The sequence below is a fragment of the Phalacrocorax carbo genome, chromosome 17 (genome assembly GCF_963921805.1).
Source record: "Phalacrocorax carbo chromosome 17, bPhaCar2.1, whole genome shotgun sequence".
Taxonomy (NCBI): Eukaryota; Metazoa; Chordata; class Aves; order Suliformes; family Phalacrocoracidae; genus Phalacrocorax; species Phalacrocorax carbo.
The window spans coordinates 3033408-3057448 of record NC_087529.1 but is presented as its reverse complement, the minus strand read 5'-3'; the positions used below and the strand labels follow the sequence as shown (position 1 = coordinate 3057448).

The window sequence follows — 24041 nt, the reverse complement described above, 5'->3', positions numbered from 1 at the left end:
AAGTGAGGGAAGTGAAAGGAAACACTGTACAGCCAGGAAAAAAAAAAGAAGCTGCATCTCAGGCAGTTCTAGACAATGACTTTATTTTCTGTGGAACATCACCATGGCAGCCCCCACAGCAGCATCGACATCCTTCCCGTAAACCACAGGGAATGGAAGAAACCTTTCCACTTCCTGCCTCAGCACCTCGTTCCTGGCAAGGGCACTCCCGCTCCCCAAAATCCTCCTCACTCCCATCTCCATCAGGCGCTGCACAGGTAACATGGAACAGAGGTTTTCAACGATGCCACGGCACAGAGCTCTGGTTACGTGACCCAGGGAGAGGTCAGAGACAGCAATATTGGTCACTGATGCCAATTGCTCAGGAATGTGTCTCTCTCCAAATATGGTTGGGTGGACTGAGAGTTTGCTGTCATTTTGGGCCAAGGCTGCTTTGATTATCTTCGTGTAGATGGCAGACTCCTGAACCTGAAGTCCTGCAGATGGGAAATACCATGTCACTAATCTGAAGGGGTCTAGTGTACCTTACAAGCAGAGACTTAATATGGATGCTGATCCACCTGTTCAGCAAAACACTGTATATTTTTTCCCTGTCCCAAAAGTAATTGTTCTTCCACAATCATGAACCACAGTTCTCCCATCCATTGTGTCTAGCATCTGATACTAAAAATCTTTTTTTGATTACAGGAACTGCTTTCCTGATAATACAGCTATTCCTTTTTGCCTGTACTGTGCTAAGTTATACAAAACAACATTCTTAAAGGCATTAATGGCAGGCTTCAGCTTGGTGGCTGGATTGCATGTGAATGCAAAGTTCACTTCAAGTACTCACTGAAAGAACAATTTCAGAGCTTATTTCTGTATTGCAAAACCCAAGAGATAATAAAAACAACCTGTGAAGGCCATGCTTAAAGCACTCAGAATATATTACATGAACTTGAGTCTTAAAATCCATTAGAGGATCCTGCAGCAAAAGGCAACTGATATAATCAAGGGACTCTTTTGGACTGCAGTCATACAAAATTAGAGGCTGTCCTCAAATTTGCTGACATTTCCTTTTGAAAAAACAACTTGCAAAAAGTAATTCTCTTCTGTTCTTGAAACAAAAGAAAACCCAAAACCTAGAGGCAATGTGAATGTGGAGTCCAAGCATGACTGTCCCAGCATGTTCATAAGCTTCAGCAGGAAATTCCAGAGATCTAGCAAGCATGACCCAAGAGTTACATCCTTGTTCCTTATAAAGCATGACAAAACAGCTCTAGGCTTGTTCCTTTGCCTTAGCTTCCCTTTACCTTGCTGACCAACCTCAATTTTAAGTTTTAACTATCCTTGAAATAGTTTACCTAGCTCTTCTGTCCACCGTGCCACCATGTCCACAAACGCTGCGAGCACATTGCCTCCGTTAAGTGATGCTGCCACTGCCAAGTAGTCACCATTGAAGTAGGGAAAATAAGTAACAGCTGAGGAAGGATCTGGTGTCTCTGGAGGCTGGAAACCCAGGGGCATTGAGATAGTCAGCTGAGCAGAGGTACTGATATTAAGAACTAGAACACAATAAGAAAAATAGAAAAAAGAAAAAATAATCAGTAATCACTGTTTTACTAGGCTACTCTGAAGGAGGACAGTGAAAAACCAAATAAGGTACCAAAATGATCATACCTGCATCAGTCCTCTCGGTCAGACAGGAATAAACAGAGCACTGGAAATCTCCCAGAGCAATTCCTACTTTTGCTCCTTTGGGTATTCCATGCCATGCACAGATTGTCCTGCCTGCAACACTGCCAGGGTCTCCCACCTCTGGAAGCAAGTGAACAGGAAAGCCGGATTTTTCCAATCTGCAATCAGAACAATACTACTGCAGGAAAGCAGTACAGGAACATGCGGCATGACAACAAAGACCTCTTTGAAGTCAAAGATGAACCTCGCCATACATTTGTGGCTGGTGGATTTATGGATGCTTTCACCTATTTAAAAAGCTTTGTCTTAGACAGGGACAGCATTCCAGTTCAACGGGCTGGGTAAACTAGAGTAGTCTAAAAGAATAAATAGCTTTCCTTTATATGCAATCTGATTACCTGAGATTATACAGCAGTACCTGTTCAACAAGTTTAACCTACTGATGTCATATGGACAAGCAGTTCTAGGGTAAAGGGACAATCACAAAAACAGCAAAAAGATGCAACTTCTAAGTGTCAAAGAACTTTAAGCTGTCATGCAGTTAGTGGTTCAAAACCAAATCACGAAGTTAAGTCCAACAAACTCCTTACACAATCAGACTGCAAGATACACGACATTGCTACAGCAGCAACACCAGATTAGTGAAAGTTCAGTAGGCCAAATGCAAGTTTCTGTCACTCCTTCATACCTTCATGAGCAGATTTTTTCATCTTGGAGTCCTGGCCTAACCTAAGCCCTGAAATACATAAGGCCTTAGCACTCAGCCCTGAAAGAGCAAATCATTAAAACAAATAAGGAAATGAATACACAAACTAATTCCCTATAAGACTTCCTGTAGTCTAATAACTCGTAGGTATTATCACCAGTAAGTCTTAGTAGTTACAAAGGATCTCAGCTGAAAGAGCTAGAGAGCAATAACTGTCTCTTACCATCACAGAAGTAACACCTTGGCTGCGGCATGCGCTTGTCCATCCCATCCCACCACAGAAAGGGAGAGAACGGTTTGGTATTCAAGGCCTCACTGACAAGTGTCTCAGCTCTGCTGTCTTAGCTATTTCTAAAAATACTTCTAAAAATGTTATATAATTTAAACATCTATACCCTACAAACCAGAGCAAACTCTCAATAGCTCTTCAGCACAGACTACACCACAATTGATTAGGAGTAACTTCCAATCACTTTTTATCTGTAGCACATTCATACTTGGGGCCCAAAGAGACGTTCATATTGCCTGACACGTGCAATGCACAAAACCCACTGGATGACCTTCGCACTTACATGTCAGTATTCCAGCTTTTGCTTCTGGAATTAAAATATCCCCAGCTGGCAGCATTCTGGACGGACATGAGTGGCTTCTTCAGGTCACACAACATGGCAACCACATAGTCATGGATAGTGCCAGCTGCATCATAAGACTTCAGAAAATCTGGACTTTTAAACAAAAAAAATAATGAGGGGTGCTCTGAGGCAACGGGAGCAAGATTACTTCTAGTGCTATAGGGAACTTCAGACATGTGTGGTCCCATCTAAAAATGAAGCAGCCATCTCAGTGATCAACCTGCATTTTGTTGGTTTGTTTTTTTCAAATGGAATTTGTTTCCCAAGCTGTTACCACAGCAGCAACGGAGATGGAAGATGGAGAGACAACGCAGGAATGAGTTGTCTAGGTTCAAAAGCATGACACTGCACAAGTTACCAGGAAGGTAGTAATTGCTTGCACAAAAAAACTTCACTTTGTGGATCTTGCAGCATTTGAGAAAAACAGGTAAATTCCTGCAGTTGCTCTAGGATCCACAAATTATATGAATTGAAATGTACCAAATGGTGAAACCAAACAGAAACAAAACAAAGCAGCCAGACTCACGAGTTACACAGCTCTAAAGCAAGATCATGCTGTGCTCCATGTATTGGCTGAACACACATTGGAAGAAACCAAGATCTAGTGCACTTTTCCCCATTGACTGAACCTGGACTCATTGCTGAGGAAGACACTGGCTCTTTGCGAAACATAGCATACTGCAGATGAAACTGAAGAGCAAATCTCGCTGATGCCAAGTCATAAGTGAAAAATTATATCCCCTGCAAACATGCCACAACAAAGCAGACCATTCATTCGTAACACCTCATAAGGATCTTAGTGTCTAAGGAAGGAAGGAACTGAAATTAATTTAGGGACTATTTGTTTTAGCATCTGGCAGCAACCAGACAAAGCAACTCTGTTACTGTTTTAGGCATGTTTGTACTTTTCACAGTCTGCACAAGCAAAATTATAGCGTTCAAACTGCATTAGCAGAGCTCCTCTGAGTGCCAGAATGGACTAGAATTATTCTATGACACTTTAAAGCTTCTGTTACCATATGGTCAGAAGATTTTCTTTTTATTAAAGAAATCTGTAGTATCTTTATGAGGTCAGAGACCCTCGTGTGCTCAGTTGCATATAGTTTATATTGAAAACTGCCATTTTAAATATTCGACTACTTAATTAATATTATGATCACAGAGAAATGCAGCCCCTCAGCCTGTAGTTGTATTAACATGCTACAGGAATACTAATTGTCACATAAATTCAAGATGAGACTCTGCCAGTGAAACAGCCTGATACAGAAGCCCTTTGAGAAACAACGTACCTCTTCTTTAAATACCAGTAGACTGTGGCACACCCAAATCCTGTAGCCAAGCTTATATGTGACTGCGGCAAAGGAAGGGAAGAGAGGAAGGTGGGACTGCAGCGGCTGTCTTGCCAAGTAATCAGGTGACTGACCTGCTCCGGCTCAAAGGTAGGGCCTGTACCACACTCTGTCCACTTGCAACCTGAAACACACAGTAGGCAAGAAGTCAGTGGGTGCAGGCAGCATAGCCTGCCCGGCATTCTTCATTTCTGAACACTCTAGATAATTCGTCAAACATATTGGAAAAAGAGCAGAAACAGAGGCAGTAGTGATTGTAATCAAATTAATTAGTCATAGTTTCTATCCCTGGATAACATCATAATGCCAGTCATCCTTTGCTAAAAGAGACAATGGTATCCAAGGCCTTCCTTCTCTATAACACTCTACTGCCTACAGGAAGAAGCAACTTGCACCTTGAGATATTAATGATACAACTTCAATGACAGGTGACCCACCAAAAAAAAAAAACAAACCACCAAACCAAAAAAGGTCGCAGTTCTGCTATGGGAGGAAATGAGTTGATGTGACAGCTCTCGCATATAAACCTTAACTGGGATCTGCCACATCACGACCTAGAGAATGCCGTATTAATAACGAACTCCCTATGACAGATAGCATGCGGTCTCATCACCTTTTGCACCAAGGCAACATGAAACCTGGATCTAGATGTATTATGCAATGGACTGCAAATTAGTAAAGAGCACCCCTCGCCTGTGCTACACAAGAAAGATTCACGAAAGGTAGAATAGGGCTTAGCTCAGTTTTACCGGTCCAGCATGTTCCTTTGGAACAGAAAACACTACACCTTCGATGAAACCTTCACATTCTTTCATGTAAAGGCCTCGGCTAAATTATGCCAACTTCTCAGAGCTGCTCAGAGCCTTCTCAGCAATGCCTGCTACTGCTCCGGTCCAGTGCACTACATCCTGCCCTGACAGGCTCACCACAAGCAGTCCTGCAAAGGCAGCACATGATCCTGGCAGAGCAGCAAACTAAACAAAGGCTGAGCTCAAGCACTGGCACGTGATGTTTGCTAGCACACTCCATGGCCCAGATTCGGTCTCTGCCAGCTGCTGCTCTCCCAGGTGATACCTGGCCTCAATGTGCGGGATACACGCTGGCTCTGTAACTGAGGCAGCCTTTTGGGTTTTGGCTGGGGATGGGAGCAGAATTTCAAGCTGTGCTGTGCCACTTGTCCTACAGGTCAGAGAAGAGACCTGGCCACTTAACTGACCAGCACAAACATGGCTAAAAGAATCTTTCTTGGGCTGGATACAGGGATTTGAAATTACACTCACACAGTAAAAAGCAGCTGTGAGAGATGGGAAGTACTATTGAAATACGCAAAGCAAACACATACTTTTTCTTGTTCCCTTAATTCCCTGTTCTATCAAATCTGTTTGAACTGAATTTCCAGTTCATTTGCTTTTCTAGTTTTAAATTGATTCTAAGAAATATTATTAACCATAAATCTGACCCTAAAGGATGCTATTAAAAACGTAATTTGTGTCCCAAAGTGCATGGATTCACTTAGTCTACTCAAAACAAGTGAGAGCAAACACCCTCCTTCACTTGACAGAAATGAAACAAAAGTGGCATGTGGCTTTAGGAAATAAAATATTAACCAATATGACATAAGAATCTATGCCTTCCATGAACCCATGAGGCTTTCTTATGCAGCCCTTGGGACAGCTGGAAAGCAAGCAACAGCTCCTTCAGTCCATCAGCCTTTGGATTTATTTCTTTCTAATCATTTTAGTATCTAATCTAAAATTACAGACAGTAATGAATACCATAGTGTCTCTTGAAGCAATTAAGACCCTGACAACTTTTGACAGGCAGTGACCAGCACTTTTGGGAAATATTTTCTGTGGTTTACAATAAATCTTTGCTTAATATGCGCAACTCCTATTATTAGAAGACTTGTATAATTGTTCGGATGTGCGCATCACAAGGTAAAGAGAAAGACGACATGGAACCACATTCTGAAAGCCTTAGACTTCAGTAGGTTTATAGGAGATAATCCATCCCTATCTCACAGGGCTGGCAACCCAAGGCCTGAATTTTTCAAACATCCTCGCTGTCACAAGGATTATTTGCACAATCGAGCCTCATGTGACTACCTCACTGTGGTGATTTTGTTTCTGAGGTCTCATCCCTTCATTCTACAAGTAGTTGAGTATTCAGAATCATGACCATAATACTTTTCCAGCTCCTACTAACAGAAGCATAAGCAGCAAGATGAATGCAACCTGACAGTCTATGACCTGCTGGGAGAAAAACACCTTGAGATTGGCGGGGGCGGGGGGTACCGACTGAAAACTTCCGTTTTTCTCCTACTCTACTTTCAAACAGCATTTCAAAATAGCATAGCGACATTCACTGTTGGATAGCAGTTCTGTGAGCCTGTGATAGCTACTGCTATGCACATTCTAACATAAAGATCAAGCACAGCTTATTTTTCAAGGCATATACAGAACTGCTAACGCTGCTACTGTAGAATCATTAGAAAGCACTGAGATACTGGGCAACAGCTAGTTAAGTGTTTTATGAGGTGAATAACATTCCCCCCCTAAAAAAGTAATTCACATGATTCAGAAGTTCTTTCAATTGGCAGCAGATAGCATATGATGGACAAGAAATTAGCAAGCCACAAATATGTTATTCCTCCTTCATATTAATAATTGTGCTGACTCTGCAGGGATCTCATAAGACAAAATCCTTGAACTAACCTGTGTAAACAACATGGTCAACTATATTCGGCAGCTGAAACTCCAGTAATTAATGCAAAATTCCCACAAAAGAAGGTCTTCTGCTAATTCTGTTTTACAGAAGACCAAAGTGAACATGCAACAGTTTTCTACAGATTACTTCAGTGTTAAGTTTGTTTTCTGTAACATAGTACTCTGAACAGGAATGCCAAAGAATTAATGTTACCTTTATCTTTTTTCCAAAATACAATCCCGTGCATTTGTCCTGAAATGCCAATGTGACTGACTCTTTGAAGCTGCTGCTGAGGTAGAGCAGCAAGGCATTCATTCAATGCTCTTATTATTCTCTGGACATTCTGCTCCATTCCCTGTAATCATAAAGCATTATTCTGAGCCTGAAACCATTAGGATCCAATCACTGTATTTATTAAACATGGCTACTCTAGTCAGAAGTGAAGAACAGAATTCATTTAGCTTAATAGCATGTATTAGAATAACATTCACTACTAAATTGAAACAGAAAATGCAAAAACACCCACAAACCCGTAAAAACTAAAACCCAATACTAGCAAGTTGAGAATGAGGTAACAGGCTTTTAAACTGAAGGCCAAATAATTCTTAATCTCCTGAGTTACCATACTCCAACACACCTTTTTAAAATAAAAAATTCCATTAACACTCACTACATGCTTTCATCAGTTCACCTTATATATTGCTCCTCTTTCTCCTCACAAAGAGGATTATCTGTGTGTTCTGACTGGCATACAGTCTCCTTTACATTTCCTGTAGCTCCTCCCTATCTACTCACTGTTGATTTTGATGATGCTGATACTTCGTTTCTGGATACTCTGTTCTAGAACTACCCAGCAAACTGACCAAAATGTGCCCCAAGAGAAGCTATATTCCAGCTTTCACACTTTTGAAGATCCAGGTTACTTTGTGACAGACCAGTATGAAGGTTATAAGCAAAAGTATTCAATATAGCCTACACATGGATGTGAACTAATCTGCACATACGTACTTTTGGCAGCATAAACAGGGTTGGCCTGTTTGGTATCTTTGCTCAGAAATCAGTCCCTCCGCTCACTACAATACCAGACCAGAGGAACATTGATATGTATTTTTTATGATTCTGATACATTCTTTCTTAGGCTGACCAACACAATGAATGTAAAGATCTTTAATGGGAGTACATGTTCCTGGTTATTTCCACAGGGAATTTCCAGTTCCGATTCCATCTCACATTAAAGTGCAAATACCCCCTTCCAGTTGGCAAGCGGTTGCTCTTTCCTGACTGGCAGAGTCAAAGACAAGGTGATGGTTCATGGGAGAATAGTTTTAGATTTCTTTATGCAACTTTTCAAAACCTGGGTCTTTCTTAAACCAAGCAGAGGTACTTGACTTTCTTGAACAATAAACAGAGAGCATTTTAATGCTAATTCCAGACACCCAGACACATACAGCAATCACCTGTCCATCTAGGCACAAAAACAATCCATGAAAGCCACTGAAGTCCACACAATGTAGCAAAATAACCTGGCCACTACAAGGTGAGGCCGCTATCCTGACATTCCCAGCAATGCCATCTGCCACCCCTTACCTGCGGTCCAGCTTCCAGGCTACTGGTGTGGGCCTGCGTCTCCCTGGAGCAGCAGCTCTCTGCCACCGCCTGCCCTCGCTCGGCCCCTACCAAGAGGGCTGCCTTAACCGACGTCGTGCCCAGGTCTATGCCCAGCACACAGGCAGGAGCAGGCCTGCCTGCCTCCTCGCTGCCCGCCATGGCCATGGGGATAGGGGATTACTTCCACCTTTGCCACCACCACGCACAGGTCTCTTTATGTGGTGGCTGGACGGACACCCACCGTGCTGAGCCCCACGCTGCTCCTTGGGGCACCTGCCCAAGAGCCAAGGGTGCCGAGGGGACAAGCAGTGTGAGCTCCCACCCCAGCAGCCCGCAGGGACTGGGCAGGCTGGGCGCGAAGCCTGGACTTTGCCCTCTGGGTGAAGATCTCCCCTCACAGCGCCTGGCCACTACCCCTCCATCTTGAGAGTCTGATAACCTGTCCCTTCCCTAGCCCTTCCCGGTGACCTGCGCAGCTTTAAACAAAACTTCAACAAACAACCACAGCGGCAAGTCCTCCCTCCTCCCACAGCTCTTCCTCCTCACAGACAGACAGACAGACAGACCGCCCGCCCGGCAGCGCCCGACCCGCTCCGCCACTCCCAAGATGGCGGCCGCACCGGGGCGCCGCGGCGCGATGGACTCTGGGCGGGGAGTTGATAGGCCGCCGCCTCACGTGAGAAGCTGAAAAGGGAAGAGCCGGGGGTGCGCGGGACGGAGCGGCGGCGCTGGAAGGAGGTAGGAGCCCGCTCCTCAGCGCCGCTTCCTCGGTATTGCCGTGTCCTAAAGCGCGGGGTGGCCCCGCTTCACCGAGCCTCCGCGGGGGAGGGTGGTAGGGACTACAAGTCCCAGCGTGCACCGCGCCGCGCTGCCCGGAGTGGGGAGGCTGGTGGAGGCGCGGTGGCTGCTGCGATTTGTAGTCCTGGGTGGGTGGCGGGGAGGGGGATCCCGCCGGCGAGGGGGTCGGTAGCTCTGTGGTGGGAGAGGGAAAACCTGTGAGGGAAAGATGTCCCCGGGGGAGTTTGGGCAGACGGAGAGGCTGAAAGACCGGTGCTAATGGTTGCTTAGCTGGGTAGGGCTGGGGGCCATGGTGCTGGGGAGGGAGCTGTTTGCAGGGAGCTGCTAGCTAAGGGGATGAACTGGCGCCCCCTCAAAATGTGTGGGTCCTGAGCAAAGCCTTCTTGCACTTTTCCTACAGTTCTTCCGCCATGACGATGCCATACCTGCTCCCCACTCTGCTGTACCTCTCGCTTGTCCTGCTGGGGCCTGGTGGTGAGTGGTTGGCCGTGCCAGCTTGGGCCCCACAGGGCCTCCTGGGCAGGGGCCAGGTCTGACCTGGTGAGAGGTGGAAGAGGGGGTGCTCTACCGTATCCCCATCACACTCTCTGGGGAGACCTGTGCCATGGTTCTCATCAGTTTTTCTTTCATGTGTTACCTTTGACTTGGTGTGCTTCTGCACAGGCAGCACTACACTGAGGCACTGATGTGACGGAGCACTTGCCTTGTGCTCCAAACTCAACCTCTGCAGAAGCAGATTAAATACTGCCTGTGGTGCAGTCAGTGATGAACAGGGGAGCTCTCCTGCACTTAAATAACTTCTTAAGAACACCGTGTAATATATGGCAACAAGGAAGAAAGTATCTAGGACAACCTGCTTATCTCTCCATTTCTGCCATTATTTTCATGTAGTTCTTTGTTCTTCCTCTTCTCTCATGTGTCCTTTAAGCATCAGTGAATAAAATAGACTTGGATTCCAAATGTCAAATTGTTGCTATGTGACCAGCTTATGGTTTTGATATTGGTTGTACTGGCACTTGGAATCTCAGCCTCTTTTAAAGCATGATGTGGTACAACATAGCTGAATTGTTGTAAAGTGTACCCCTTAATAGCAATATTTCAGAGTACTATTGTAAGGTGCTTGTGATTCCTGAAGAGTTAAATAGTAAATGTACGTTCTCTTGAACCTCTGGGTACCTGGTTTGAATTTGTGACCCAAGATGCAATTTTAAACTAAATTTTGGGCTTTTATGACTCCTAAGTTACTAGGATCACATCAAGAAACAATTAGTGCGGGTTTGAAGTATCTATAGCCTTTTCTTGGTGTGAACTGTTGTTACACTTCAAATATTTAAATTGCTTCCTCGTAACGTGTTCAAGTGACAGTTACTTCTCCTTTTAAGTTGTTTAGTTGCCTTGAAATAAGTGGTACTTCCTTTGCTGTTTATCACGTGTACTAATTTTATTAATCTGATGCTGCAGGTACCAGTGGACAAAATGTCTATATCAGAAAAGAAAGTAGGTAGTTCTTCTGAAGGAGCTAATCATCATTCAAAGTAATTAGAGAATCCCAGGTTGGAAGGGACCTCAGGGATCATCTAGTCCAACCTTCCTAAGAAGAGCACAGTCTAGACAAGATGGCCCAGCACCCTGTCTGGCCAAATCTTGAAAGTTTCCAATGTGGCTGAATCAACCACTTCCCCGGGGAGATTATTCCAATGGTTGATTCTTCTCACTGTGAAAAATTTTCCTCTAGTGTCCAGTCGGAATCTCCCCAAGAGCAACTTGTATCCATTCCCCCTTGTCCCCTCCATGTGACCCCTTGTAAAAAGGGAGTCTCCATTTCTTTGTAGCTGCCCCTTAAGTACTGGTACACGGTGATGAGATCCCCTCTGAGCCTCCTTTTCTCAAGGCTGAACAAACCCAGCTCTCCCAGCCTATCCTCGTATGGCAGCTTCCCAGTCCTCTGATCATCTTTGTGGCCCTCCTCTGGACCCCTTCCAGCCTGGCCACATCCTTTTTGTATAGTGGGGACCAGAACTGTACACAGTACTCCAGGTGTGGCCTGACAAGCGCCAAGTTATTGAAATTTGTGGGGCTTTTTGGTTGACTGTTTTTCCTCCCCCAGATGGAGTCATTGTATTGTCTGTCCCTGAAGTGGTTTCATTAGAAAGTGGAAGTTCAACAAACGTCACCGTCTCTCTGAGGTAAAATCATGATTGCATCTTTACTTTCTCTTTAGAATGGGGGATAAGCAAGTGGGTCGGACTTGGCTAGATTCTTAATGCTTTCTTGCAGACTCAGTTAATTGTTCATGCAGAGTGAATCTCAGTGGTGTGACCGGCTACTTCAAGGCTATTGCATTGCTTAGTACCAGTATGGACTGAGATAGTGCAGCATTCTCACAAACAGCCTTGTATGGTTGGCCTCTGACAACATCCCATGCCATTTTTATGGGAAGTTGAGCCAGAAAAGATGTTTTTTACCCTCTGCCCCATATTAGCTTACTGAACTGTCTTCCATAAATGACCTTACAGTTCCTCTATTTTTAAAAATTGATCCTTAAGAGAAACTTGTGTTTCTTTGAAGGATCACCAAAAAAACTCTACCAAGCAAACAGAACTCACCATTTCTAGCAAAGAAATGCAGCCACTCCAGAGGGGGGGTTATGTACCTTAGTGTCATTGTTTAATGCAGTGTATTGTTTACCCATGTTTTTATTATGTCAGCCTCTTCCCAGGAAAAGATTGTTAAACACATGTGCCTCTCCCCTTTGGGATCTCAAAGTTTGTGTAAAGGGAACAGCTGATGAAAATGTAGGAATTGTGATAAAGAGAAAAATAGTAAAACATGGCTGCAACAGTCTAGAACTTTTATTTTTGTAAAGAAAGATGTGGTACTGTAATCTTGTTCATGGATAAGTATGGGCATTTGAATCTTACAGTATTTTAAGTACTGCTGTGCAACTAAATCTCCTGCAAAAATGCTCAGTGGAGTTCTCTGGGAAAGCTGTTCAGGACTATGTCACTTAGAGGGTTTCTATTTGAGGGTTTTCTTGGTTTTTGTCTTACCGTACTGCTACAATTCCTGCCCTTCATCACCCCAAGTACACGTCTGTCATTTCTGCCCCCCTTTACCTGCAATGGGTTAACGAGCACCATGATAGGATTCTGGTGGCAATGACTTTGCTCTGCCGGTTGTGTGGAGAAGGTAAAATGTGGCCATATAACTAATGCACATCACTAGTGCAGATGAAAGAAATAGTACAATGCTAACAAACCTTGGTGCTGGTGTTCCTTTGAGCACTCGGTAGGTACTTGTTGTGTATGGACTGTTTGTTATGTTTTCAACAGCTGTGGGGATTTAGCAGATGCTCTCCCACAGCCCTGAAGCAATCTTTGTGAATGCAGGCACCAGCCTAACTTGTTTCTTCTGCCTTCACAGGGCTCCATTAAATGAGACACTGGTGATAACTTTTAATATTACACACTCATCAAAACGCAGCACCATTGTTGAACTGCCTGATGAAGTAAGTGACAGGACACACTTCTGCCATTATGCAAAAGCCTACCACTAGTATGGTGCAACTCTCCTCTCTCTTCCTTCCACTTTGCCTTGCAGGTACAGTTGCCTGCAGGTCACACTAAAGCAGAATTCCAAGTGAAAGGAGATGATGTTGGACAAGTAACAGTTTACCTTTATACCATTAATTCCAACTTAACTGGGTGAGAAACTGGGTTTTAGTTCCACTTACTGTCCTACAGCTTCCTAAACTTTGGGGTAACTATTCCATCCTTATAGTTAAATAGTTAATGGGACATGGGTGGTGTGTAGTTGAGAAGATGTGGTGACCCTCCAGCAATCCCCAAGGTATTCAGATAAACACAGGGTATGGAAGTAGAGTGATTGCCTTGGTATCTTAGATTTCATTACTAGATGACTGAGTTCTCATAGCTCCTTAGTTGGGATATAGTAACTCCTCCCAAAAGGTTCAAAGCTACATGTCAGCTTTTCTGATCCTAAAGTATTTGGTTGTAAATGTCCAGTGGGATGCTGTTCTTATTGTGCAGAACTCGTTCTGGAGTGCTAATAGCCTGATGCAGCTGTGCACCTACATCACTACCATGAGATACAGCTGTTTTGCCCTCTAGTTAGGGGAGCCCTCTTTTCACATATGCCAGTTCTCCCTAATAGAAAAACAGTCTTGCAAGTGGAGAAAGCTGGCTTGTATTTGCTTGTTGCCCGGATGTTACTGAGCAACAGGATGCTCCTGGTTTACTTCCTCATTTTGCTTCTGCTTTTAAGACTCAAAGCAAATGCAGAGGCAGGCATATGAGATGCTCGACAGGACAGGCGTGATCATGAGGCTTTGCTGGCAGAGCGTGAAAAGAGAAATTCTGCTCTTGCATAACAGACCTTGTGCAAAGAGAGTGGAAGCCATAGACATAAGATGACCTTTTTAAAGATTTCTGTGGTGAAAGAGTGAGGCAAGAAGGAAAGGTTAGGTTGAGGGTAGGAGTGGGAGATGTCCTAAGCATAACAAGGATGCTAAAGAAAAGGGGAGCAACTCAAGTGAAACCAACTCTGAATCTTTATTGTCATGTCTCAACACCTGGACTCTGTTTTCCTTCTCAAAGCAGAACAAGGTAAAACCTCCTGAAAAGTGTGAACAGACACGTTAACTAATTCTGTTTGCATTAACTGTCAGACCTAGGATTCAATTTCAAGTGTTCCATAGCATCATAGTGAGATATGCTGATGAAGTGACTGGCTGGATATATTTCCTCGCCTGGTCTATCTCCTTTTATCCCCAACTCTTTGAGAATTGGCGACGAAAAAGGTAAGGAGACTTAGGATGTGTCTGAAAGTCACTTGAGCACCTTCTGCAAATCATATTCCTAGCTTCAGTTACATCCCTCTAGGCTGTTGTGAATTATGCTTGGAAAGACCAGGGAAAAAGCAAGGCAAAGACAGGGCCTGCATAAATGCAGCCCCAGCGAGCTTTTATGCATATAGGTCTGAGGAAACTGTCCTGCAGACACCTAATCCTGAGGTGTGGCATCCAATACTGATTTGTGATAGGGGAGACTTCCCTACTCCCTGTGGTGTCATGTTGTAAATCATCTGGCCAAGCCAATTGTGGTGATCACCTTTGACAATTACTTACCTTGTGAGCTGTTTATCAGACAGCTCGTTGTAGTGTAATCATCAGGCCAGCTCCCCTTAAACTAAGGGACTGAAAGTAGAAATATTATATATGAAAACAAAAGCATTTTTTCTGGCAAAGATGTGCCACTGCTTCTGTGGATTCAGGCTGGAATGGTTTTATCAGACTAGCTGAGCTCATGGATGGGTGAAGTTAAACAGCAGGGGCACAACCTTGTCAGTGAGGGCCGTTGTGAGTATCAGTGCATGGCACATGAGACATTTCACCTTGCCTCCCGATGAACTCACAGCATCATGTTGTCACAATGCTTACAGCAAAAATTGCCTATAGATCAGTACATTCTAGGGTAAAGTTGTGCCTGGAACTGCCTGTAATGCTCTGATGCATATTTCTCATCTTTCTTCCCTGCTTCTCTAGTGTTGTTGGACTAAGCTTTGACTATATAGCATTAAACCTTACTGGGTTTATAGCATACAGCGTGTTTAATGTTGGACTCTTCTGGATTCCCTTGATTAAGGTAAGCCTGATTATCTCTTAATACTTGCTGGGGGTGGATATCTACAGAAGGCAGTTAAGGCATTTGTCTGGTTTTGGTTTCCCTTGCATTTAGGAGGAATTCTTAGTCAGTTATCCCAGTGGGGTGAACCCTGTGGCCATCAATGATGTTTTCTTCAGTCTCCATGCAGTAGCTCTAACTCTCCTCACCATAATTCAGTGCTGTATCTACGAGGTAAGTCTGAATGCTGGCTCACCTGTCGGCTCTGTCAGAGCTCCCTCTGCCGGACACCTCACCATGCCATTTGGGCTCCGGAGTCCTTGTCATCGTGCTTTCATTGGCCTTCCTAGAAGCCAGGCTTCACAATCCAGCTGCCTTTATCTTTCCTGAGCTAGCAGCAACTCTGGTAAGCTTAGCTACTTCATTCTCACGGGTGTTCTGAGCTTATAAGGAAACTCCGTGGGAACTCAAAATAACTAAGGGAAACAGCCAAGGTCATAGTTCCCAAACAGACCTCTACCCAGCACACTGACTACAGCTCTACACGGTACAAATGCTGGTATGGGCTTTGCTGTTTCCTCGCTACCTAGAGCATTGTTCAAGCTAGGACAGGTCCTCAGGGATTCCCTGCAATTCAGACTTTCAGATTGCAAGGCCCTTCTATAATTCCCACCCTTCTCAGGAGAGACTGTTATAGTCAGGTGATGTTCTACTTAATTCCCATTGTAAAAGCCTCTGGTCTGAACAACCAATTTTCTCTAGATGGTAACTGTCTTGGGGTGCTGCTTTGGTGATACTAAACCCAAAACTGTAACGGCCTGTTTGTCACCACTGCTAGGTGCAACAGTCTTTTCTAGTAAGAATTAGAAGGCAACCGTGAAGCTTTTACCATAATGGCATTAGCAGCCTTTTGCATATATAGGAACTCTTGATATCATCAGACTAAACTCAGGTGACCATTACAGACATGGCACTGACAATGAGCATCATAGATACTCAAGAATACTGCCACAATATAGTTTCCCACTTGTTCATGGACAATAGTGTTACAAAGGATGTCTAATATTGCTTATCAGCTTTTGCAAAACTACAGCTGGTTGCTGTAGCATTCATTTAACCTTAAAATTCCCCTGTGGTATGAGCCAAACTAGTACAACAGGTTTGGACTGTAACCTTGCATAGTCCTGAGCCTATTCTGTATCTTACAGTGTGTCTGGGGATGTATGACCTAGGTCAGTCTAAGTGTGTCTGCATTTCTGTTTCAGAGAGCAGGTCAGAAGGTATCCAAAGCTGTTGTTGGACTACTGGCACTTGCATGGGTCTTCACATTTACAACACTGTTTCTTGCTGCAGCTGAGGAAATGACATGGCTACAGTTCTTATTCTGCTTCTCTTATATTAAGTTAGCAGTCACACTGATAAAATATTTTCCACAGGTAAATCTGAACTTTTCTGCTTTTATACCATATTCCTGTCACCCTAAGCCTGTAGTGTATGCTCTTGAAAGCCTGACTAGACTAAACCAGCAATACTTAAGTCTTCTGGTGATAAAACCAGTACGGTTATACAGAAGGCTTCGGAAATGTTAATCTCAGAAATGCCTGTATGTGATGTGCTGACCGACTTCCTGCTACACTCGCAGGCATACATGAATTTCCGTCGGAAGAGTACTGAGGGGTGGAGTATTGGAAATGTATTACTAGACTTCACTGGTGGAAGCTTCAGCCTTCTCCAGATGTTTTTGCAGTCATTCAACAACGGTAAGGCTGGAACTGAGGTGGTGGGGGCTTTCTTAATGGGGTGGGGGAATCCTGCCACAAAGCAGAGGTAAACCTATAGGTTATCTTGGGAGAATTATGTTTGTGCTGTAGAATGGGTAGCTGTTCTTATACTAAGAATAAAGAATCTGTTCATAGTCCTTCAAGACAGAAAACTAAATAGCTATTCTGAAGAAACCACAGGAACAGTTCTTAATTAGCTTTGCATAAGATGTACACTACAGTCTGTCTTATGGTGTGTCTAAGCAGTCCGAGTAACGAACATGAACTTCTCTAATATGTATGGCATGACCTCGCAGACGTGAGACAAGACTACACTTGGAGTTTAAGATTAACTCTCTACCTTTGTGTTGGACAGATCAGTGGAAGTTAATCTTTGGAGATCCAACCAAGTTTGGCCTGGGTGTCTTCTCCATCATCTTTGATATTGTTTTTATGGTCCAGCACTACTGCCTTTATAAGAGACGAGGGTATGAACCTTGTGAATAACATCCCTTGTGAAGACAAAAACTTGAACTTGAACTTGCCCCTGCCCTGGCTGAGGGCTTTGAAGATGCCCACTGCCAGTTACCAGAAATACTGCTTCTGACCTCCATTTATACTTTGATCCTCTCTGGCATGGAATACAAGCTGCTGCCTTGCCAGATGCCTTAAAGGACAGCAAGCCATCTAATCGCCACTTGCAAATGGAAGACTTGTGCCTGTTGAAGCTGCAAAGACAATGTAGCATGAGCTGTCCAAGCAACATGTGGCTCTCTTTCCATTATCAACAGGAAAGAGACCGGAGTGGTGTCTATCTGATTGGAAGTGAAGCACAAAGAGCAGAGGTCTGGCTTCCAAAGAGCTGAGATCATGTTTAAGCAACCACTTAATACCTTAATGTAATGACTGAAGACTGTGTGTGGATCTAAGTGCTGCTGCTGACTCCTCAGACAGACCACAGTACACCACCACTCAGGGTGTCTGTCAGCAGGTGTAGGGATACATAGAAGAATAATGAGATTGGTACCAAATACACAATTGTTGGAACCTGAACTCTGGTAAAAGGGAATACTGAGAAGAAACTGTTCTTATTTCACTGAAAGCTCTTTCAAAGGTGCCAAGTGCTCAGATTTACCTGACTACTTCTAGTGCACTAACTTCATTCTGCTCTGTTCTACTGACATGCCTTGAATCTTAAATGGTGGACGGTAAGACTAAAGATTTGTTATTTCACAATGGATGGTGTTGATTGACAGCCCCATGATTAAATGGTCTTTGGTTTTTTTTGTGTTGTTTAGTTTTGGTGTTTTTGTTCCTGGGCAACTTTCTAACTACATGTGGTATGTTCCAGGTAGAGATCAAGGCCTTGAGTTAGTAAAGGTAAGCATTATACCTCTAGTCCTTTTAAACTAGAAGGGAAGCCATGCACTTGTACTTGAACACTACTTGAATGCTCAAAAGCGAGTCTGTCTTACTGAGTGTCAACCTAGGGAAAACTAGAGCCCCTTCTGCCCCTCCTAGAGACAGGGTGAGGTGTAACAGCTCACTAACACTGCAGGTACCCACCAGTAGAATTGGACCTTACTGCCTTGTGTTGATGAGAAATCCCCTCTGAGCCCAAAAAGGTGTCAGCCAGAGGCATTCAGGTGACGTGGCATCCTTAAATATAAGGAGAAACAGCTCAGGAAATCTGACTTTGTTTTATTGTGTGTAAAATCAAGTGAAATAGCAGTACAAATAGCAGTGTATCTTATAGTAACAAAAATAACTTCAACTTGAAAGCCTTAAAATTTACCACTGAATCCTGAAGTTACAAAATTCAAAAGCAGTATTTGTAGCAATTCCAGAGATATAAAAATGGTAATTAGGCATCCGCTGGTGCATATAGAACAGTCTGAGATGCGTTCATCACAACAAAGTACACGGCACAGCAGTAACGTACTGAATAAGTTAGTCTGCCACCTCCTCGTGTTCTATTTACAACAGCTTACCTGAAGACTGCCTAAGGAAAGTAGAGATATGTATAAATCAACTGAAGGGGATTAGGCACTCCAGTTTTTGGGTGAAGCTAGCTGGTTAACAAACCACGAGGATGCTAGATAATTAATTTAGTGTTGCAGCAATGATCTTAAATCCTGTGGCGTGATGATTTAAACAACTTGGTATCTTACCAGAGTTTAAATTTGGTCAAGAGGCACTTTTGCACATTACTGGCATATTCATCTCTTCCATCCAATAAATCAGTGATTTTAAGCAAAATCTACAAGACAGACCAAAATCCACCCCTCCCATTTCAAGTCTGATACAAGTGGAAGAAAGAACTGAAGACACTGTAGCTACAAGCAGCTCTTTCGGTAAGTTCAGCAACAGTGTTTTCTTTCATGCTCCATATTCCTTTAAATTAAACTTGATTCACTTGATGTTACAAATTAATTCTCCTTGTTCCCAAGTAAGGTTTTATTCTGACAGTGAAGTTGAACCGTAGTGTCTTAAGAACTTCTAGTGTACTTCACAGGCATTAATCTTACACTCCTGTGTTACTTAGTTGTTTCTTGTTTGTCTTTTGTCTGAAGAGGCTGCTTTATACAGGGAATCTTTGAAGTAAACCGTAATGCCCCAGACCCTTCTGCACACTCTGTCTAGCTAGCACGCAATGTGGGATTAGTACAGTGCTCCGCCCCAGAGCAGCAGGCAACTCTTAATCCTGGCATTTTAATTTGATAGCATGGTGGGGGACAGGACGGCTTGCTTCTAAAAGCCTAAGCACAGCAAACCCTCTTACCTTCCGTAGCAGAAACCACACTTCCTCTTAAAATAGGAAGCTTTTGTGCTACAAAAGAATCGAGTTGAAGTTAAGGCTTTTCCAGTTGCTTCCTTAGGTAACTAGGGGTTGTCCTGTCCTCCTGAAAGCCATGGCTAAAGTCCTTCCTTGTACCTGCAGGGAAGACTTTAGAGAAGCCCTCTGCTGAGGGGACTGGAGTTTTACTACTGCCAGTTACATCAGAGGAAGAAAAAAAAGTGTTTACCACAGTTAGGAACATGCACCTTTCCAGACAACCTGCTCAGGTCTAGTATTTGCTTCCTTGCTTGATATCAGTCTATACATCTCCCTCCCAAACCCTTCCCCGACTTGATGATTGATTAGGACATCATGGATTGTTGCACAGCCTTCTGCAGAGATTGCCTGGTCACCAGCAGCCGTACCACTTCTTCGTTCCTTTTTGTCAGCCTCTTCCTAGCTTGGTCATGGGTCACCATTGTCATATCCCAGCCATTCACCTGGGGAAACGCCACAACGTGAGGCAGGTGCACGGGCTCCCAGGCGTGCTATAACGGTTCCATCAGAGCTATGTGGTAGGTATGCTTGTGCCACAGCTCAGACAGTTTATAAGCCCCACAAACTGTCCTGGAAAGTAGCCAGGAGACAGTATTTCCCCCAGCAGAGACTCCTCTCTAGCGTGCACTTAGTACTTGTCTTGATGTTTACCTGCATGATCTTATCTCCAATCTGAAGTCCTGCGACTTCTGCTGGGCCTCCTTCTGTCACTCTTGTTACATAGATACCCTGGGAAAAAATTAAGTGTTCATTTACTAATTATGGGAGCATTAAATACTCAAGGGCCCTTATACGACAAATTATTTTTGTGCTGTCAGTAGGTTCTGGGATTCTAGTTGCAAAGAGGTTTGCGCAATGTTGGAAAACAGAAGGCAGAGGGCTAATTTCAAACATGCTTAGCCTGTGTGTGCTTAGCCTATGTGGCCACAGAGTAACCTTAGTAGTCAACTATGCAAGATGACAGAATACAGATGTAAGCAGAGCTTGCTGGGCGAGGGGGATATACTCAGCCTTTTGCAGAGGGAATTGCTACAGAAAACAAGTAGCATCTGACCTTGTCGGTCTTGTCTTCAGAGAAGGGGTTCTGAGTAGGATCCTGATCAATGCCACCTCCAATGCTGAATCCCAGAATCAAATTGTCACCTTGACGAAGCTTATGTATTTCAATTCGTTGCTGAAAAGAGAAAGATAAAACAGCCGAGTGTTGTTCCAGTGATCACAATCTCAACTTAAGACCCAGTTAGACTGTCTCCCGCAGAGATGCCTCGAGCAGGCTGCGTGACAGCTCCGTAAGCTTGCATATGGTAAGCAGACAGCTCACAACCCCCTGGCAGCACAGAACCAGCACATGGCCTTTGCTATCTGTCAGTCCCACGCAGCCTCCGTGCTGACAGCCATTGTCTCTGAGCTGCTCTCGGCCCTACCGCGAGCCAGCAGGACAGGAACCCCTCGGCAAGCTCATGCCAAGACGCAGCCAGGCGCCCAGACCAGGCAGGGCTCTGCTGCTGCCCCCAGATACAAGGGGAAACACTGAAAGCAGAGCAGGGCTCCTCAAACATGAGTCACGCTGCTGAAGCGGCAGTCACTCAGAGCTAGCCAGACTCATCTTGCTCTTTATCCACGTGCCTTGTGTTCGTGCCTCGCCTTATCAGTGAAAATAACAACCTATTATTAGGATGGTTCTTTTTCAAGATAAGTTATCAACACACTTTAGTAGTCCAGAAACAGGTTCACTGCTGTCTGACAAAGGCAGGCAGCTGACAGGCTTTACTCATTACCTAAGTACCATATGAATGCCAGCTTGCGCAATTCCTGGGCTGAGATAAAAAGCCATGGTCTTAAATGAAACAGGAGCTGCTCAAGAGCCTCTTCTCGAAGAGCCCTGTCAGACACGGAGTGTCCCAAAGGTGCTGGGTGCAGGCTCTCGCCAGGAAGGGAGCGCTTGGCCACACCAGGGCACCCTCCGTGTCCTCCCGGCGGCGCAGCGCCGGAGCGGCTGCCTTAGCCCAAAGCACAGTTAGATTCCGCGTTCTGACTAGCGGGAGGACCGGCGGCCAGCCTTCCGTTGCGCTTTGTTGGCTATACATCAAAAGCTCCACTTAGACCCCACCTAGGCAAAGCAGGGCTTATCCTGCCTGCGGAGGGCACCGAACAAAGCCCCGGGCACCGAAGTCCGCTGCATCGCCGCCGGGGCGAGGGGGAAGATCCCACTGCCTGCCCCGCGCTCGGTGCGAAGGGGACCGGCGCTCTGCGAGGCTCCGGTGACTCAAGCGGCGCCGGGGAAGGCGGCGGGATCCGTCTCCTCGGCCCGGCGGGGCTCCCGCCCGCTTCCCCCGCCTGGGAGCGCTGAGGCTTGAGTGCCCGGCGCGGCGGGCCCAGCTCAGCGCCCCGCGGGCACCGCCAGCCGCCGCGGGCGGGAGCCGGGACCCGGGACGGGCGGTGCTGCAAACCGCGCCCTTCGCCCGCTCCTTCCCGGGGCTGCCCCGGGACCGCGCCCGCGGCACGTCCGCGGCCCCCCTCCGCCCGCTGGCAGCACCCGGCGCGCTGCCGGGCCGTACCGCTCCCGCCCCGCCCGGCGGCCCCCGGCCCATCCCCGCCTCACCACCACGGCGGTGACCGGCTGCCCCGGCACGTACGACATGGCCCCGCCGCCGCCGCCGCCGCCCGAACAAAAGCGCCTCGCCCGGTCCCGCCCCCCCGCCGCCGCCAGCCAATCGCGTACCGCCTCGCCCCCCGCGGCGCCGGAAGTAGAACCGCATTCCCGGCGCTCCCCGCGCCAAGATGCCTGACAGAAGCTTCCGGTGGGGAGGCGAGAGGCTCCGGTGTGGCGGTAGGTTGGGCCCGGCGGGGCGGAGCGGCGGCCTCGGCCCCCGCGGTGACGGGCGGTGTGTGCTTGTCCCTCGGTAGGGCGCGAGGCGTGACGGTCGCGGGGGGCCCGCGGAGCGACGCGCCGCCGTGGATGAGAGGTAGGGGCCGGGGGAGGGCGCGAGGGCCCCGCGGGCGCTCGGCGGCGTCTGGCGGGCGGTGCCGGGAGGCGCCTCCCCGGAGGCCGCCGAGCTCCGGAGCGGCGCAGCTGAGGGTGGCGTCGCGGCAGCGGCCGCCCCGGCGCCGAGCGGGCTCTGCGGGCCCGGCTCTCCGGCGGGAGCGCTCTGAGCGGGGCTGCGGCGGGCCGGCCCGCCCGACCCCGGCCCGTACAGCGTGTGTGTGTGTGTCTCCCCTTTACCCCAGTCTCGTTGGGAAGGAGGAGATCCCCGAGCCCGGCTGGGAGCCATGGCCGCGGTGGTGGCCAAGCGGGAGGGGCCGCAGTTCATCAGCGAAGCGGCGGTGCGCGGGAACGCCGCCATCCTGGACTATTGCAGGACGTCGGTGTCGGCCCTGTCGGGCGCCACGGCGGGGATCCTCGGCCTGACCGGCCTCCACGGCTTCATCTTCTACTTCCTGGCTTCCGTCCTCCTCTCCGTGCTCTTGGTGTTAAAAGCCGGACGGCGGTGGAATAAGTACTTTAAATCCCGAAGGCCGCTTTTCACGGGGGGGCTTATAGGAGGGCTCTTCACATACGTCCTGTTCTGGACTTTCCTGTACGGCATGGTTCACGTCTACTAAAACAACTAGGAGCCGCGTTAGCTGCCGTGCTTTTTAACGAAGCAGGAGGACTGTTGCCAAAAGTCATCTACACAACTAGGCCAGCTTATCTTTTAAACTGTTGTTCGTTGCCTGTATTGTTCATACTGTCAGTAACTTATGCCTGAGTACAAATGAAGCAGTAGTACTGTTCTAATTAAACTGAATGTGAAACACCACCTGGATGCCTGCCATGAATATTTGTTTGGTGGTTGAGTCCCTTCTGTCCCCGATTGCAGGCACAGCCTTGGGTTTTGCTTAACGTAGGCCCTTGTATCCTTTGCATTTTGCGTGAGACACACCAATTACAATCCCTTCTAGATTTGCTGCGGGTCCCTACGCTCATGTACTGAGGAAAGTGGTGTGTAACACCACGTTCTTGAAAAATAATCCACTGACACAAGGAAATGCTGCACAGGAGCATGTAATTAAGTGTATGTGAAGGTTTGGCACAGAAATGTAATTGAGCTGCTACTGTGAATGTTGCTTCCACAACTGCTGTATGTATGCGCTGTCAATAAATGACATTGTCACGGGTACTCTTTGCTGGTGGATACAAAAGTTGCTAGGTAATGGTCTCACAAGTCATAGAATAGAATCATTACAGTTGGAAAAGACCTCTAGGATCATCAACCACCAAACCAACACTACCATGTCCCCTAAACCATGCCTTGAAGTGCCACATCTACATGTCTTTTAAATACCC

General features: G+C 46.2%; 4 protein-coding genes across 8 annotated transcripts; 2 read left to right on the top strand and 2 right to left on the bottom strand.

The window, feature by feature from the left end:
* Positions 1-61: 61 nt before the first annotated feature.
* On the bottom strand, positions 62-9383 carry SHPK (sedoheptulokinase). Of its 3 annotated transcripts, none has more exons than XM_064468235.1 (7): positions 9299-9383; positions 7284-7425; positions 4305-4488; positions 2956-3108; positions 1660-1835; positions 1344-1544; positions 62-476 (listed from the first exon to the last, which is right to left on the bottom strand). In XM_064468235.1, exons 2-7 carry the CDS (start codon positions 7420-7422, stop codon positions 82-84), a joined length of 1248 nt encoding a protein of 415 aa, XP_064324305.1. In that variant the 5' UTR covers positions 7423-7425; positions 9299-9383; the 3' UTR covers positions 62-81. The 3 variants fall into 3 exon arrangements, with proteins under 3 accessions (XP_064324305.1, XP_009501824.2, XP_064324304.1); XM_009503529.2 differs by lacking the exon at positions 9299-9383 and adding an exon at positions 8658-9116; XM_064468234.1 differs by lacking the exon at positions 9299-9383 and adding an exon at positions 8920-9115.
* Positions 9299-18162, top strand: CTNS (cystinosin, lysosomal cystine transporter). 2 transcript variants are annotated; one of them, XM_064468244.1, is made up of 11 exons: positions 9299-9416; positions 9877-9950; positions 11584-11662; positions 12900-12984; positions 13077-13180; positions 14164-14295; positions 15040-15139; positions 15233-15352; positions 16384-16554; positions 16761-16878; positions 17255-18162. In XM_064468244.1, the coding sequence occupies exons 2-11, from the start codon at positions 9887-9889 to the stop codon at positions 17383-17385; spliced, it is 1104 nt and encodes a 367-aa protein (XP_064324314.1). In that variant the 5' UTR covers positions 9299-9416; positions 9877-9886; the 3' UTR covers positions 17386-18162. The 2 variants fall into 2 exon arrangements, with proteins under 2 accessions (XP_064324314.1, XP_064324315.1); XM_064468245.1 differs by lacking the exon at positions 14164-14295.
* A 397-nt stretch (positions 18163-18559) lies between these two features.
* Positions 18560-22428, bottom strand: TAX1BP3 (Tax1 binding protein 3). Its single transcript, XM_064468246.1, has 4 exons — positions 22317-22428; positions 20769-20888; positions 20366-20443; positions 18560-20157 (listed from the first exon to the last, which is right to left on the bottom strand). Exons 1-4 carry the CDS (start codon positions 22353-22355, stop codon positions 20020-20022), a joined length of 375 nt encoding a protein of 124 aa, XP_064324316.1. The 5' UTR covers positions 22356-22428; the 3' UTR covers positions 18560-20019.
* A 9-nt stretch (positions 22429-22437) lies between these two features.
* Positions 22438-23514, top strand: EMC6 (ER membrane protein complex subunit 6). 2 transcript variants are annotated; one of them, XM_064468247.1, is made up of 3 exons: positions 22438-22544; positions 22622-22680; positions 22943-23514. In XM_064468247.1, the coding sequence occupies exon 3, from the start codon at positions 22985-22987 to the stop codon at positions 23315-23317; it is 333 nt and encodes a 110-aa protein (XP_064324317.1). In that variant the 5' UTR covers positions 22438-22544; positions 22622-22680; positions 22943-22984; the 3' UTR covers positions 23318-23514. The 2 variants fall into 2 exon arrangements, with proteins under 2 accessions (XP_064324317.1, XP_064324318.1); XM_064468248.1 differs by lacking the exon at positions 22622-22680 and having other exon boundaries at positions 22472-22544.
* The last annotated feature ends 527 nt before the right edge of the window (positions 23515-24041 follow it).